The sequence below is a fragment of the Mytilus trossulus genome, chromosome 6 (assembly GCF_036588685.1).
Source record: "Mytilus trossulus isolate FHL-02 chromosome 6, PNRI_Mtr1.1.1.hap1, whole genome shotgun sequence".
NCBI classification, from domain to species: Eukaryota; Metazoa; Mollusca; class Bivalvia; order Mytilida; family Mytilidae; genus Mytilus; species Mytilus trossulus.
In genome coordinates this window covers 31,253,544-31,268,851 of record NC_086378.1, presented here as the reverse complement: position 1 = coordinate 31,268,851, position 15,308 = coordinate 31,253,544, and the positions used below count along the sequence as shown (strand labels likewise).

The window sequence follows — 15,308 nt, the reverse complement described above, 5'->3', positions numbered from 1 at the left end:
ATTAAGAGTATGGCTAATCCTGATTGGTTGATATGTGCGCCCTTTATTTTTAGCTCACCTGGCCCGAAGGGCCAAGTGAGCTTTTCTCATCACTTGGCGTCCGGCGTCCGTCGTCGTTAACTTTTACAAAAATCTTCTCCTCTGAAACTACTGGGCCAAATCAAACCAAACTTGGCCACAATCATCATTGGGGTATCTAGTTTAAAAAATGTGTGGCGTGACCCGGTCAACCAACCAAGATGGCCGCCACGGCTAAAAATAGAACATAGGGGTAAAATGCAGTTTTTGGCTTATAACTCAAAAACCAAAGCATTTAGAGCAAATCTGACATGGGGTAAAAATGTTTATCAGGTCAAGATCTATCTGCCCTGAAATTTTCAGATGAATCGGTCAATCGGTTGTTGGGTTGCTGCCCCTGAATTGGTAATTTTGAAGAAATTTTGCTGTTTTTGGTTGTTATCTTGAATATTATTATAGTTAGAGATAAACTGTAAACAGCAATAATGTTCAGCAAAGTAAGATCTACAAATAAGTCAACATGACCAAAATGGTCAGTTGACCCGTTTAGGAGTTATTGCCCTTTATAGTCAATTTTTAACCATTTTTCGTAAATTAAAGTAATCTTTTACAAAAATCTTCTCCTCTGTAACTACATGGCCAAATTAATCCAAACTTGGCCACAATCATCTTTGGGGTATCTAGTTTAAAAAATGTGTGGCGTGACCTGGTCAACCAACCAAGATGGCCGACACCGCTAAAAATAGAACATAGGGGTAAAATGCAGTTTTTGGCTTATAACTCAAAAACCAAAGCATTTTGAGGAAATCTGATATGGGATAAAAATGTTTATCAGGTCAAGAACTATCTGCCCTGAAATTTTCAGATGAATCGGTCAATCGGTTGTTGGGTTGCTGCCCCTGAATTGGTAATTTTGAGGAAATTTTGCTGTTTTTGGTTATTATCTTGAATATTATTATAGATAGAGATAAATTGTAAACAGCAATAATGTTCAGCAAAGTAAGATCTACAAATAAGTCAACATGACCAAAATGTTCAGTTGACCCCTTTAGGAGTTATTGCCCTTTATAGTCAATCTTTAACCATTTTTCATAAATCTAAGTAATCTTTTACAAAATCTCCACTGAAACTACTAGGCCACAATCATCTTTGGGGTATCTAGTTTGAAAAATGTGTCCGATGACCTGGCCATTCAACCAAGATGGCCGCCACGGCTAAAAATAGAACATAGGGGTAAAATGCAGTTTTTTGCTTATAACTATGAAACCAAAGCATCTAGAGCAAATCTGACAAGAAGCTAAATTGTTAATCAAGTCAATATCTATCTGCCCTGAATTTTTCAGATGAATTGGACAACTGGTTGTTGGGTTGCTGCCCTCCAATTGGTAATTTTTAAAGAAATTTTGCCGTTTTTGGTTATCTTGAATACTATTATAGATAGAGATAAACTGTAAACAGCAATAATGTTCAGCAAAGTAAGATCTACAAATAAGTCAACATGACCTAAATGGTCAATTGACCCCTTAAGGAGTTATTGCCCTTTATAGTCAATTTTTAACAATTTTCATTAATTTGGTAAATTTATGTAAATTTTTACCAAATATAGTTCTCTGTTACTAATGGGCAAAGTTCATGATAGATATAATTGTAAGAAGCAAAATCGTTCAGTAAAGTAAGAACTTCAAACACATCACCATCACCAAAATACAATTTTGTCATGAATCCATTTGTGTCCTTTGTTTAATATGCACATAGACCAAGGTGAGCGACACAGGCTCTTTAGAGCCTCTAGTTTATTATTAGAGACTTCGTGCACTCTGCTTTATACAAAAGGCAAAATAAAATTTGTTCTGTAGCCCTAAAGGCACTGAGAAGACTTTTCAACGCTGGAACAAGACACATATTTTTACTGTGCTTATCCAGTAACCTTTTGGGTATCACATTAGCAAAGACCAAAACAGTTTACCAAATTGCAGTCAGATTTCTACTCCAACTAACTGATCAACTGGTAAAATATTTTAGCAGATTACTCAAGTGAAATGTTGTTAGTATGAAGTGAGTGCTGTAAAATAAAAAGTTAAACTTACCATCCAGATCCAGTCAGTTGATACCTTTGTCAATCATTTCTAACACAAATAATATCATACCATAGTATGAGTCACTAAATAAAATGGTATAATTTTAACATGGAAACTTCTATCATAAATAAATATTATAAATGAATAGTTCAAAACATTGTTTTGTAGGTGTATATTTTATAGCTTTGTCTTCTAAGATGAAGTTATTGTGCAATTGTGATTCGAATAACATTTTGTATACAAATTACTGATCTGCTGGCATTAAAGGGAAATAATTTACATTACAAATAATCAGCAAAATTTTGTTCTGTCTGACAAATATCAAATTTCCCCATTTAATTTGTTTGTAACATTATTTCTGTTATTATTTAACTTTTATCCTCTGTTCTAAAACGAAAGATGAAACTTATTTAATGATGAAAGACGATTAACAGCTGTTTTGCAAAATGTTGAATTGTTCAAAGTATAAGGGATTGTCTACCAAGGAGCACAAGATAACTTATAAGCAGTATTTTGCAAAACCTTTCTAATTTGTGTTCTACATGCCCTTCAACTTCATACTAATTTTGCATTTCATTTTTTTTTATGAATCTTTTGTAGGCAAAATCATAAGCCTCGTATCATTGATTAAATTTTATGTGTACATTTAAACTCAATATGAATTATTTCCCTTTAATGACAGCAGATCAGTAATTTGTATAGAAAATGTTATTCGAATCACAATTGCACAATAACTTCATTTTAGAAGACAAAGCTATTAAATATACACCTACAAAAAACTATTCATTTATAATACTTATTTATGATAGAAGTTTCCATGTCAAAATTATACCATTTTATTCAGTGACTCATACTATACTAGGATATTATTTGTGTTAGAAATGATTGACAAAGGTATCAACTGACTGGATCTGGATGGTAAGTATAACTTTTTATTTTACAGCACTCACTTCATACTAACAACATACTACTTGAGTATTCTGCTAAAATATTTTACCAGTTGATCAGTTAGTTGGAGTAGAAATCTGACTGCAATTTGGTAAACTGTTTTGGTCTTTGCAAATGTGATACCCCAAAGGTCACTGGATAAGCACTGTAACAGCAAAATTGATAGGCATGGGAGATAAGTACAAAATATGCTAAGAAAAGCAACACGAACCTATGTGTTTTGGACCAAAAAATACTGTCTTAATAACTTTTCTTTGATTCTAGCAAGTTTTCGTTAAACAGATCAACTTTCTTAAGTCTGTATCTTGGAAAAGGCTACCATTGTTGCCTATGGGGAAATTAATGGTTTATTTTGATCTGAAAGTGGTGCATATCACCAATCAATCAACAAAAGTCTATCATTATTTTCCAGACTTTTGCTAAATGAAGATAATTTTCCTTGCTTTAATGTAACGAACTGGCATTGGGTAACAAATGGTAAAATTGATACAGTTTTTGAAAAGATTAGAACTTGTTCTAAATTTTTACTTAGGCACGTCTGGTCTCTCTAACAACACAACAGGTTAGCTACTGTTACTAAATGTGTTCACACTGAAATATAGATCCCTATTGTTCTCATGCATGTGCACTTAATACACATATAAACTGAAAAAATATGTATATTATTGGAGCAGTTCATTATACATTTCATTAGAGATATTGAATTTACATAAACTTGATTAAATGCTGTACTGTTAAAATTATAAGTTATTTACATTTGCACCTTACCTACATGAAAAATTTATTTTAATGGTCTTGCTCCTTTTGCTTTACATTATTCAGCACATATAGATAAGTTTCAATTTGTTATTTGAAAAGAGCTTTGAGATGGGGGATTATTTAAAGTTATTTTCATACAATTTTGTTTTCTTGCATTTATCCTTGTTTTTAATACACCACCAATTTAAGAGTCCAATATTTTAGAAATATAAACAAAAAATTGTATGTGTATTATAATTGCATATATAAGATTATTCCTTTAAATAGACTTACTTTTAAATCAGTCTTTCTCCTCTCAAGGTTTCTGGTGTAATGATATTGTGACAGGTATATTGCCTATTTTTAACAGTCACTATGCTATGTACAGTGAGGAGTTGTAAAATTCAAATATAAGCTTTACAAAAGATTTATTAGTTAAACAATAACTTGTCCATGTTGAGTTAATTAAGGTCATTATAAACATGCCACTGTGCATATGGACCAATAATAATACTGATAAATAATTGAAAATACAAGTTGTAAATATTATCCCTCAATGGCCTCATAGTTGTGTTAACCAGGTCTATAAATAGATCTAGAAAAACCCATAGTCATAATATTTGTTTACCTGAATTTTGTGTTAACCAGAAAATATTGAGATTTAAATTTTACCTGTTGGTTGGACTAATTAAGTAATTCAGCATATAACCATCATTGATCAATATACATCAAATAAAATAATATGCTCTATTATGATAACTAATTAATTGATTTTAAAAGTGTGGTTTTCAGGACAACGGGTTAAAAAGGGTTAAAAAGACGACATAGTTCAGTACATTCTGTAAACCACTGCCTTCAAAACCACACTTTTAGAAATCACAATAGTCTTTGTTAGTATGATAACTTAGAATTAATAGAATGTCAAGAACTACACAGAAAATTAAACAACACAAAATAAAATACTAAATCGTCTTTCTTTAATGAATGATAAGCTGAGCCTAAAAAATCTGTATTTGTTAAAAATCAAAACATCTCAAGAGGAATACCTCGATCATATAGAAATAATGGACAACTTCAGATTTTGTCAATAACTTTATCAGTACAATATAATGGGATGATCAAGATATGTATGGAAATAAATGAAAGCAGCAAAGTTTTCTTAAGATATGCTCAATAATGTAATCCATCCACAAGATGATTGTAACCGTACAAAAATCAACTGAACCATTCACTCAAAGAGAGCAGCCCTCCAGAGAATTCAGGTCTTATTTCACTAAATTTGGTTAAAACTGGTGATTTTGAATACTAGTATTTAGCAGTTTTCAATTCTTGTTTTGGGTTGGGTTTTTTTGGAGGGTGGCAATTTTAATTATTATACTTTATGTAAAAATGCAAGATTTTGATTGCTTATACGAGGGAGACAATTTACTCTTTCCCATGGTTGAGCAGGAGACAATTTTTTTGTGAATGTCACTCTCTGGGAAAAAAACAATCCAAAAATTGACAATGAATTGAATTTACATTAGGTAATTAAAGACAATACTTAAGTTCTACCTTTTGGCACAGAACAGTTTAGTCGACTGTCAAAATAAAATAAATATAGTTTCACTTCTGTTGATATTTGGAATAACTGTAACATTGCTATGTACATGACTTCAAAGTAAAATACTTTGAATTTTGAATTTAAACTGTAAAAGACAATAATTAAATAACATACAGCTTAGAGGGTGATAGAGCAGATTGGTACCCCTGGAAAAAGCATTGTTAACCTTGGCTTCGCCTCAATTAACAATGTTTCCTCTCAGCTGTATGTATTTTTTATATAATAACAAAAATATAATATGTAAAAAAAAAATAAGTTTACAATTTTACTACAAATTAAACACAAGTTTAACTGGGTGAATATTTAGTAAAGAATTATCACTATGTTTGTTACAAATTGATATTTGTTCTCTTTTTTTACAATGAATAACATTTTTTACAATTTGACTGGTAGTGAGATTATAAAAACTTTACTCTGTTTTACAGAGTTACTACCCCACTTTCCACAAATGAGTGAAGAGAGAAACATGTTAAATATAAATCTATGGACAGACACCACTGTCCCAGATGATATAAGGCTCCTTAAAGGTATCACAATATGCATCATTTTACTTTTATTTTTGTTGAGTTCATTTCTAGTTCAAATTCTTAAACACAAATGTTCATTTTCAGATTGGAAGGACACACTGTGTTGAAATTTAACTTATAATGCATTGTTCAAAGTTTCAGGAAAAAGATGAAGAACTATGTGATATTCAAAAACTGGGACTTAGAAAAAATGCTTCTAAGAAAGATTTATTGCTTTTACTTTTTGTGTATATGATGCTGTAAATTTGAAGCTATGAATATTAAAAAAATAATAAAAGTGGACTTTATCAAAGATTTTTTTGTTTATATTGCAACAATTTCAATCCAGAAAATAAAAATATATTTTGGAAAGTTTGTTTGGAATTCAGATAGCTGTGGTGTACTTAGTTTGCGCATTATACTATTAACACAAAGGTTCCTGGTTTCAATCCCCAATCCAGGGAGAAAATTGTAGGGACAGAATTTTAGGCTCTTCCATGACAGCATATGCGAATATGGTCTTAACAAACAATGATAAGCCATTGGAAGGGGAAGATAAATCACTGAACCATTTTAACAGAGAGCAATATCTCTTGCACGTAAAAACACCCTTGTAGATTTCGAAAACAAAGCAGGCTTAAGTGCCATCACAAGGCAGCACTCACACCTGCAAAGTGGATAGGGATTGATATAAGTTGTAATAATCTCAATCCACTATAAATTAATGTTTAAAAAAAACCAAGAACTTCACTGAATCAAATTACAAAACCATGACATTTCTATTATCTATACTCACATGTTTCTGTAAAATGACACCATGACTATTTTTTTATTTTAGTTCCCGGCATCATGGGTGTAAACCTGGGTAAAAACAAAACCTCGTCTTATCCCGTGGAGGACTATGTACAAGGTGTAAGAAAGTTTGGTAAAGTGGCTGATTACCTCGTCATAAACATATCTAGTCCTAATACTCCAGGCTTACGAGCTATGCAAGGGAAAGATATGCTAGATACACTGTTAGAAAAAGTAAGTATTGGTAACTTTGTTAAAAAGAACTTTCCACCAATTCATTTCCATGAAGAAGAAAAAAGGGATTTTGCCAACCATACAGTGTTTTTAAAAGATAAATGCAATGTTTTATATGTATAGGGGTTAAATATAATTTTGAAAAATTGAAAATGGAATCTTGGTTTTCTCTATTTCTAAAATTATACCCAACTGTACTATAAACCAACTTATTTCGCTAGCGATTTATTTTCTTGACTTTTGCGAGTAGGAAAATAACACGAATATGCTTTATCTTAGATCTTTCCTTATTAAACTATATCCAGAAATTAGAATATCGCGAAATTAAATAGCCGCGAAATAGACAAGAAAGGATGAAACGCGAAATAAAGTAACCGCAAAAATAAGTTGGTTGACAGTATTTGATTACAGGTATTCCAAATTTTACCTTAAAAAAGATGCTGTTTACCAAGTTTAAGTCCCAGCTGTAGTATGGTAAGACATCTAAAGTGTATAATATGCAATCATTGTTTGTTATGTTCATTTTCAGGTATTATCAGAGAGAGATCATATACGAGGTAGAAAGCCACCATTGTTAGTAAAAATAGCTCCAGATCTAACAGATCAAGATAAAAAAGATATTGCTGAAGTTGTTTTAAATAGAAAGGTAAAATTTAGGTCATTTTATAAATTTAATGTTTGCAAAAGTATGCATTATTCAAAATACTAAGGACTTTCTTATCCCAGGTATAGATTAACTTAGATGTATTTGGACTTTGTATACCATTATACATCACTATGTGATTGCATAGGCTGACCCAGGGGTGGGGGGCCCAGTCGTGGGAGAAATTTGGTTGATTATATGGGGAATTACTAAAGCATGATTGGAGCCTATCCCACCCCGCCCTCTTAGATCAGTCAGGGAGCCCCTCCTTATGAAAAGTTCTGGTTCCACCACGGAATTTTTTTACTTTTCATAAGACATGTCAGTGTGTTACTATCCATATTGACAGTGTATCTTTTATGGTGACTTGAATAACTCCGGTATCACTCAGATTACAATTCTACCTTGACAGGTAAGTTTGTATTTAGCCTATAAAATACTTATTTAGCCTTGAGAATTGAAAGGTCAGTTTATCCCATTCATACAATAGTAGTTGATAAATTTGGCTTCATGCCATTTACCTTGTCCAAAATTAAGGTCACTTGATTGTTATTGTGATATTGTTAAAGTACAAAAGAACCCTGTATTCTGACCATTACTTAAAACTTTGTGCATCTTGATTTAATTGTTAAAAATCTGTTAATGTTGAATTTTAGGTGTTATTTAAGGCCTTTAAATTGCATATTTCTTTACATGGTAGTTTTTTTTCAGATTTAAAAAAAAAAACTATCTGCTTGACTTATAGAAATAGCCTATGCTTGCAGGTTATCTATTACACTGTCTTGTTTTTCTGACAAATTATTATTTAGTTGCAAAATATTCAAAATAAAACCTGAAATTTTTTCAATCTCAAAATGTGCATTGAACAATGTTGAAGGTTAAAATAATCATAATATAAACTAGAATGAAGAAAACATCTTGATCCCAAAAAAACATCATCAACCAGGATATAAAACTCCAAATATTAATTTATCATTTTTTATTATACTTATATCAGTTGAAATTTCAAGCCACTGTTTTTCATGTTAACAATGTAGGTCATGTCCCAACAGAAAATCAATAAATATGACATTACAATGTACTCTTAGCACAAACACATAGGGTCACTGTGAAATATACAACTAGGGCAACAAACTATCAGTTATATCAAACCAGTTTGACTAGATGTTTAGTTTAAAACCAGTTTGACTAGATGAGTCTTGGAATAACAATGATGTGTCCTATATATTGATAATGTAAATGACATGAGGACCTGCATGGGTCTTTTTAATATCTGTATTCTTTAAATTTTTATGGCATTTTCCTTTTAACATGTTTATTGGCCTTAAAAGTCATGAAAGTAACTCTCATTCTGTAAAATGTTCATGAAAATGATTTTACTATATAGTCTTTCTGTTACAAGATTATTTATCAATTATGTACATTGATCATTATATTATCAGTATTGCATTACAGTCACTCAAGTTACCTTTTTCAAGTATTCTTTATACTTTTGCACCACAGTATTCTCTATATTTTATTTTGTTGATCATTTTCTCTTTTCTCTATTTTTTTGTTGCTATTACATGTATTCTCTATTCTGTAAACCACATTCTGACCCTCATAGGTAAACTTCTTTTGTATGAATGGGATAAACTGACCTTTCAATTCTCAAGGCTAAATAAGTATTTCATAGGCTAAATACAAACTTACCTGTCAAGGTAGAAATGTAATCTGAGTGATACCGGTGTTTTTCAAGTCACCATAATCATTTGAATGAGTGGAGATAAATGTTTGAGTTATTGTTCTTTGTACAATTGGCTTCTGTGTTTATATATAAAAATATTAAAGTAGATGTGGTAGGAATTCCAATGCCAAGTAACAATGTGTAAAAAGTAAACAATTATAGGTCCAGCTGGATCTTGCTGTCAATGCTGCTCAGAATTTTGTTTTGATACAGGGACCAATTTGATATTTGTGCCCCCATCTCTTAAACTTTTGGGCATTATTATGACCCTTCTAGATGGCTTCATGTTTTTCGAACTTTGTCCAATCAACTTGAAACTTAGAACACATGTTCCTTATGATATGACCTTTGTAATTTTAATGCCAAATTAAGGTTTTGATCCCAATTTTACTGTCCACTGAACATAGAAAATGATAGTGCAAGTGGGGCATTCATGTACTATGGACATTCTTAATTATTCAAAATTCACAATATGATGGAATTTAAATAATATTCTAGTTCCAAACCTGGTTGCATATTATTCAATTTAATAGTGTTCTACATACAAACTGCTATAAAAAAAAAATGGACCATTTTATACAGAAAATATAACTTTTTCAAACATTTTTCTATATGCAGAATTGTATTGTATACTCAAAACTATAGTCATTCAATTCATAAATATTAAATGTAAAAGTTTATATTCAACAGTGCAAAAAGGACCCATTACAGCGGCACTTTGGCATATTGAACTTCGACTAAAGGGAACAAACTGACTCCCTTTTCTGAAATTTGAGCCTCCCCGTGGTCTTTTTTGTCTTTAGTTGCTTGGCCTTTTCAGTGATTATGAAATTGCTTGGTCCATTCCAAACCCCCGTGAGGGCCTAAAATTGCATGTCTTCAAGCAATGACCTTATGCGTATCCAATGTTACAAAATGAATACTATTGGAAATGAAATCATGGAAATAAAACAAGTATTTTTACCTAGATGGAAAAAATAAATAATTAATAAGTGTTATTAGATTTGGCAAAGAATACAAAAGGACATGATGTAAACTCTGAGGTTTAACCAAAGTAAAACAAACTGGAGAAGTATTACCCCAGGAATGATCAGTCATTCACTCTGACAAATTGAGTTTTTATCGCATCGTCATTCATGTAAGAGGACCAGATATCATGATATGGTGGTTTAGATTTGGCAAAGTTGATATGAATACTGGTGTGATGCTGATATATCATATATACGCCATGGCTCCGCTTGACAGATAAAACATGCAATAATTTTTTGTTCTTAATTTAGTTTTTTCAAAATGATGTGGATGAATCTGAGCATACATACTATGTCACTGCCTGGGAACAGTATATATGTTCCTGGTAATATCACAGTGAATTTGAACATCCCATTGTAATACACTCTTTGTATATTTACAGGAATCTCTTGGAGGGTTAATTGTTAGTAATACTACAGTGAGTCGACCAGACTCACTAAAAAGTTCACATAAAGATGAAGTTGGAGGCTTAAGTGGAGAACCATTAAAAGATCTTTCTACAAAGACCATATCTGATATGTACAGGTTAACTGAAGGTGAGTTTATCAGCTATACCTAACAGTAAACAACATGTTTAAAAATCAAAACAACACTTTGAGAATCTCTTTTATACATTTCCCTAAATATCAAGAATTAAAAAAAAAGTATATATAAAAACTTAAGTTACTATATGACCAAGACCAAAAGTGACCTAAACAAAATAATAAAAACCAAATAACATTAGCTCTGCCTTTAATAGGAGATGGCATTTTAATTGCTTGAACAATTCAAAATTTATCAAGTGTTGAGGTAAGTATTGATTTTTTAAATTATAGTGAATACTAATCAACTTTATGACTATAAAGGGGAAATACACTGCTTCATGGGATTATCAGAAACTAGTGCAATTAAACATAATGAAACATTAAAGGTGCATTCACACGATACGATTTTCCATTCGATTTTCATTCGATTTTTACCTGTGCACCTGCTTTCGACTAAAATCGTATCGTGTGAACACTAAAATCTGAAGTCGAACGTCAAGTCGAAACGTTGTTTTGAAATCGAAACATACGCTGTTTTCATTCGACGTTTTGACTGGAATCGGACCTTGTGAACGCCAAATCGACTAAATTAATCAGTCGATTGAAAAAATCAAGCTTATAAATTTAATCGACAACATTCCGATTTTGGCATCATTCTAAACGTTTTTAATTCGTACAGGAAACATTGTCATCTTTTGTTCATAAACCTGGCCACCGTTTTACAAAGCCTTCCGAAGTCTACGTGTCATTAGATCCATAGTGAAAACCATGGTTAATAAATATTAGGTTTTACAGCCGTTTCACAAAGCCTTCGTAAATAATGATTGTGAATAATAGGTAAATCCTGGCATAATACTGTAGTAGGTAAATCCTGGCATAATACTTACTACAGTAACTGCTATATTATCGTGTACTTGGCTGGGGGATTATGGTTAGACCAAGTTACGAAAAGAGGGTGTGGTTCAAATAAACGATAAGAACTGACGGACTTACATGGCGTTAATAGGGTGACAAGTGCTAGTCAATGCAATTTACCTTAGCACTTCCAAAGTCAGGAGGAGTGACATTGGATGAATTTGCCTGTTCAAGAATTACAAAAAGATAAGGAAGATTAAGGAAGTGTTTCATACACAGGCGATTGCATGTTTCTATCAATGGGAAGACCTACTATCAACATATCTCCAAAGGATGACGAGGGGCCAGCATTTGTTTGTTGTGAGTAGTTCTGTGCATTGAATGTGCAAGCCGTATATGATGCACCTCTTAAATATTTATCACTTTTAACTCAACTTATTTCCTTTCCGGCTTTCTTCTAGACTAGACAATGTTCTAAATTAGGCTTTCTATCACGTCCGCGTTCTGATATCTATTTATAAATATTTCACTTCAGGCACAGTGGTAATCGACAAAGCATTTAAAAGAGGATGTTTTATTCCCAAATAAAACAGCTCATAATGAATTGATTAATACAATGTAGATGATTTTTTTTTTAAATAATTCACCAAAACAATATACATAGTTACAATAGTATACTATGCACCTATTTTTTATAAAAAAAATTACTTACGGTTTTTTTTATTATTTAGACAAAAATTTCCTTTCTGTGTTTATTTTGTAGAGGTATCATTGTTTACACAAATTTAATTTTGAATTTTGAAAAAAAATAATGTCGATTATAAAAGCTCACTTTTGTTTACTTTGTATCGACAATAAATAAAACTTTGAGTTTGAATTCATATTGAATCAAAGAAAAATTGGTCTGAACAGACCTCCTAACGATCCAGGATCCGTAATGCGGAGTAACCAAATTGCAACGGCCATACTTAAATCCAGTTATTAAAAATTGAATAACAGATGTTTTGTTCCATTTCTCCAAATATAAAGATTAAAGAATACATTGATAGAACGTCGCAAGCCGATATATTCTCTTTGATATAAGCATACACTCAATGATGTCCGCGAAATTGCAGTCCTTAAGAGATGAACATTATAAGGAACATTATGCAAAAGACCCCATAAATTTCGGTTTGAAAATAAGAATATTAAATACCATTAAGAAAAGTTTGGCTAAGTGTGTTTTTCAGTAGTTTGTTACCCTTTAAACTCAACAACCGTATGCATTGACTCTATCAAAAGGGATCAAAATGAATAACACAATGGAAAATAATCTATCTTAATCGAATGAAAAATATAATCTATACCGCGTCCAGTGGTGGATCCAAAAATTTTCATAAAAGAGGGCCCATTGACTGCCTAAGAGGGGCTCCAGTTATGCTTAAGTGATTCCCTATTTAATCAACCATTTTTTTTTCACAAAAAGGGGGGGGATGATCCCCTGCCTCTGGCTTCATCAGGAATCAACCCCTGTTGTATCTTAGAAACCAGTGACGATAATCCAAATTATAAAAATAGGTCAAACTTTCTTAGCTCTTGAAATAGTCGTGTCATCAGAAAAATTATAAACTTCTGGATTTCGAGGTAAGATTCAGTTAGATCTGAGAATGTATGAACTGGCAGTATAGCTTATATTGTAGGATCATATTAATACTGAATATTCGAATGGACATTGTAAAGGAAATCAAATCATGCTAGCTATTCCTTGTCCTATAATATTATGACGTGTAGCGACCTTGAATCTTGGCAATTTTTTTTAAGGGATTGCAAAGTCTCATATCCTTTTTATTTATTCTAAATTTTCCAATTTATGTTATTGCAAAGTTTCGAAGACCTTTAGCATTAATTTATAAAAAGGAATTATTTTCCTATATTCATGCCACCCCTAAACCCAACTTTAGTTCGCACATGAATAAAGTTCTTTATTTTCCAATTAAAATATTTCGAAATAAGTTTGAAAAAAAAGAATATGTGGTATAAGTGCCATTGAGAGAACTCCGCATCCAAGTCTCAGCGAATTTAATCTAACAATTATAGGTCCAAGTACAACCTTCAACACTGAGCCGTCTTTTGATTAGCTTACCCAAAATAGCAAAATATAAAGGGTCCCAAAATGACCAGTGTATAATTTTCAAACAGTAAAACCAACGGTCTAATTTATTTACAAACGGGAAACAAACCAGATGCTCTACAGGGAGCAGCTTTATACGACCGCAGAGATCGAACCCTGAATAGTTATCAAAGGTACCAGGATTATAATCCAGTACGCCAGACGCGCGTTTCATCTACATAAGACTCATCAGTGACGCTCATATCAAAATATTTGTCAGGCCAAACAAGTACAAAGTTGAAGAGCATTGAGGATCCAAAATTCCAAAAAGTTGTGTCAAATACGGCTAAGGTAATCTATGCTTGGGATAAGAAAATCCTTAGTTTTTCAAAAAATTTAAAGTTTTGTAACAGGAAATTTAATAGTTGGGCAAGTATGGACACACCATTCAAGCTTGATACAGCTCTGAATTTGGATTGTGATAAAATAGTTGACACTAAAAACTTTAAAAAATTAAATTGGACATTTTATTATTATGGTCCAATATCCCAAATCTAAATACATGGTTAGATTCAGAATAACCCCAATAATTCGTTTATTGTGAAATTAGATAAAGTTCAATTTTGAACCCTTGAGAACTCAATGTTGACCAATTTGACAAAGGGCCCTAACACCAAAAACATTAATGCATGGTTAAATTCAGAATATCAAAGAACCCCATATATTCAATTACTTTGTTGAAATCAAACAAAAGTTTTATTTTGGACCCCCCTTTGAACCAACTTGAAAAGTGGGCCCGTAGTCGAAACTATAAGTACATGTTTAGATTCAGGATATCAAAGAACCCAAAGAATTCATTTTTTGTTAAAATCCAACTAAGTTTGATTTTGGACCCTTTGGACCTTAATGTAGACTTATTTGAAAACGGGACCAAAAATTTCTTTTTACTAATACTGAAGTTATTGTGCGAAAATAAAGAAAAATGCTTATTTGTGCCCCTTTTTTGTCCCTTATTCACAAACCGTTGGGACCAAAACCCCGAAACTCAATCCAAACCTTCTTTTAGTGGTAATTAACCTTGCGTTAAATATTTATCGATTAACTTAAAAACTTAAGTTATTATCCGGAAACCATTGATCTTCGGACGACGACGACGCAGACGACAACAACGATGTCGACGACCTCGTGATACCAATATACATTTCGTTTTCATCGTCTGATGAGTTAAGGCTTATGTACCCTTCTGTAGCCATTTTTGTATAAACTTTTCAAACTTAAATTGTATCAAAACTACAGATATAATAAATAATAGAGATAGACCATTTTGTACATATTCCAAGGGAATAAGTCGGATCTTAACATGTACTTGTGATTTGTTTTAAACGAAGAAATGTCGAAATGTTTATAACTTAATTAAATCTGTATTTGGGTAAGATGGTGCATGCATACCATTTTTATTGCGTCTTACACTTTGAGAAGCGAATAATCTTAAGTTACTTTTTTAAACATTGTGTAAAAACGTTAA

General features: G+C 31.9%; 1 protein-coding gene across 4 annotated transcripts in view; it reads left to right on the top strand.

Annotated features, from left to right (window-relative positions):
- The window catches only part of LOC134721111 (dihydroorotate dehydrogenase (quinone), mitochondrial-like), a 56,214-nt gene that overhangs the window by 36,867 nt on the left and 4,039 nt on the right, over positions 1-15,308 (top strand). For 3 of the 4 annotated variants that reach the window (XM_063583861.1, XM_063583860.1, XM_063583858.1), the window contains exons 5-8: positions 5,811-5,912; positions 6,730-6,917; positions 7,447-7,563; positions 10,698-10,851. In XM_063583861.1, coding sequence (XP_063439931.1) covers positions 5,811-5,912; positions 6,730-6,917; positions 7,447-7,563; positions 10,698-10,851 — 561 coding nt within the window. The remainder of the gene's footprint in view (positions 1-5,810; positions 5,913-6,729; positions 6,918-7,446; positions 7,564-10,697; positions 10,852-15,308) is intronic. The other variant, XM_063583862.1, reaches the window with a different exon arrangement.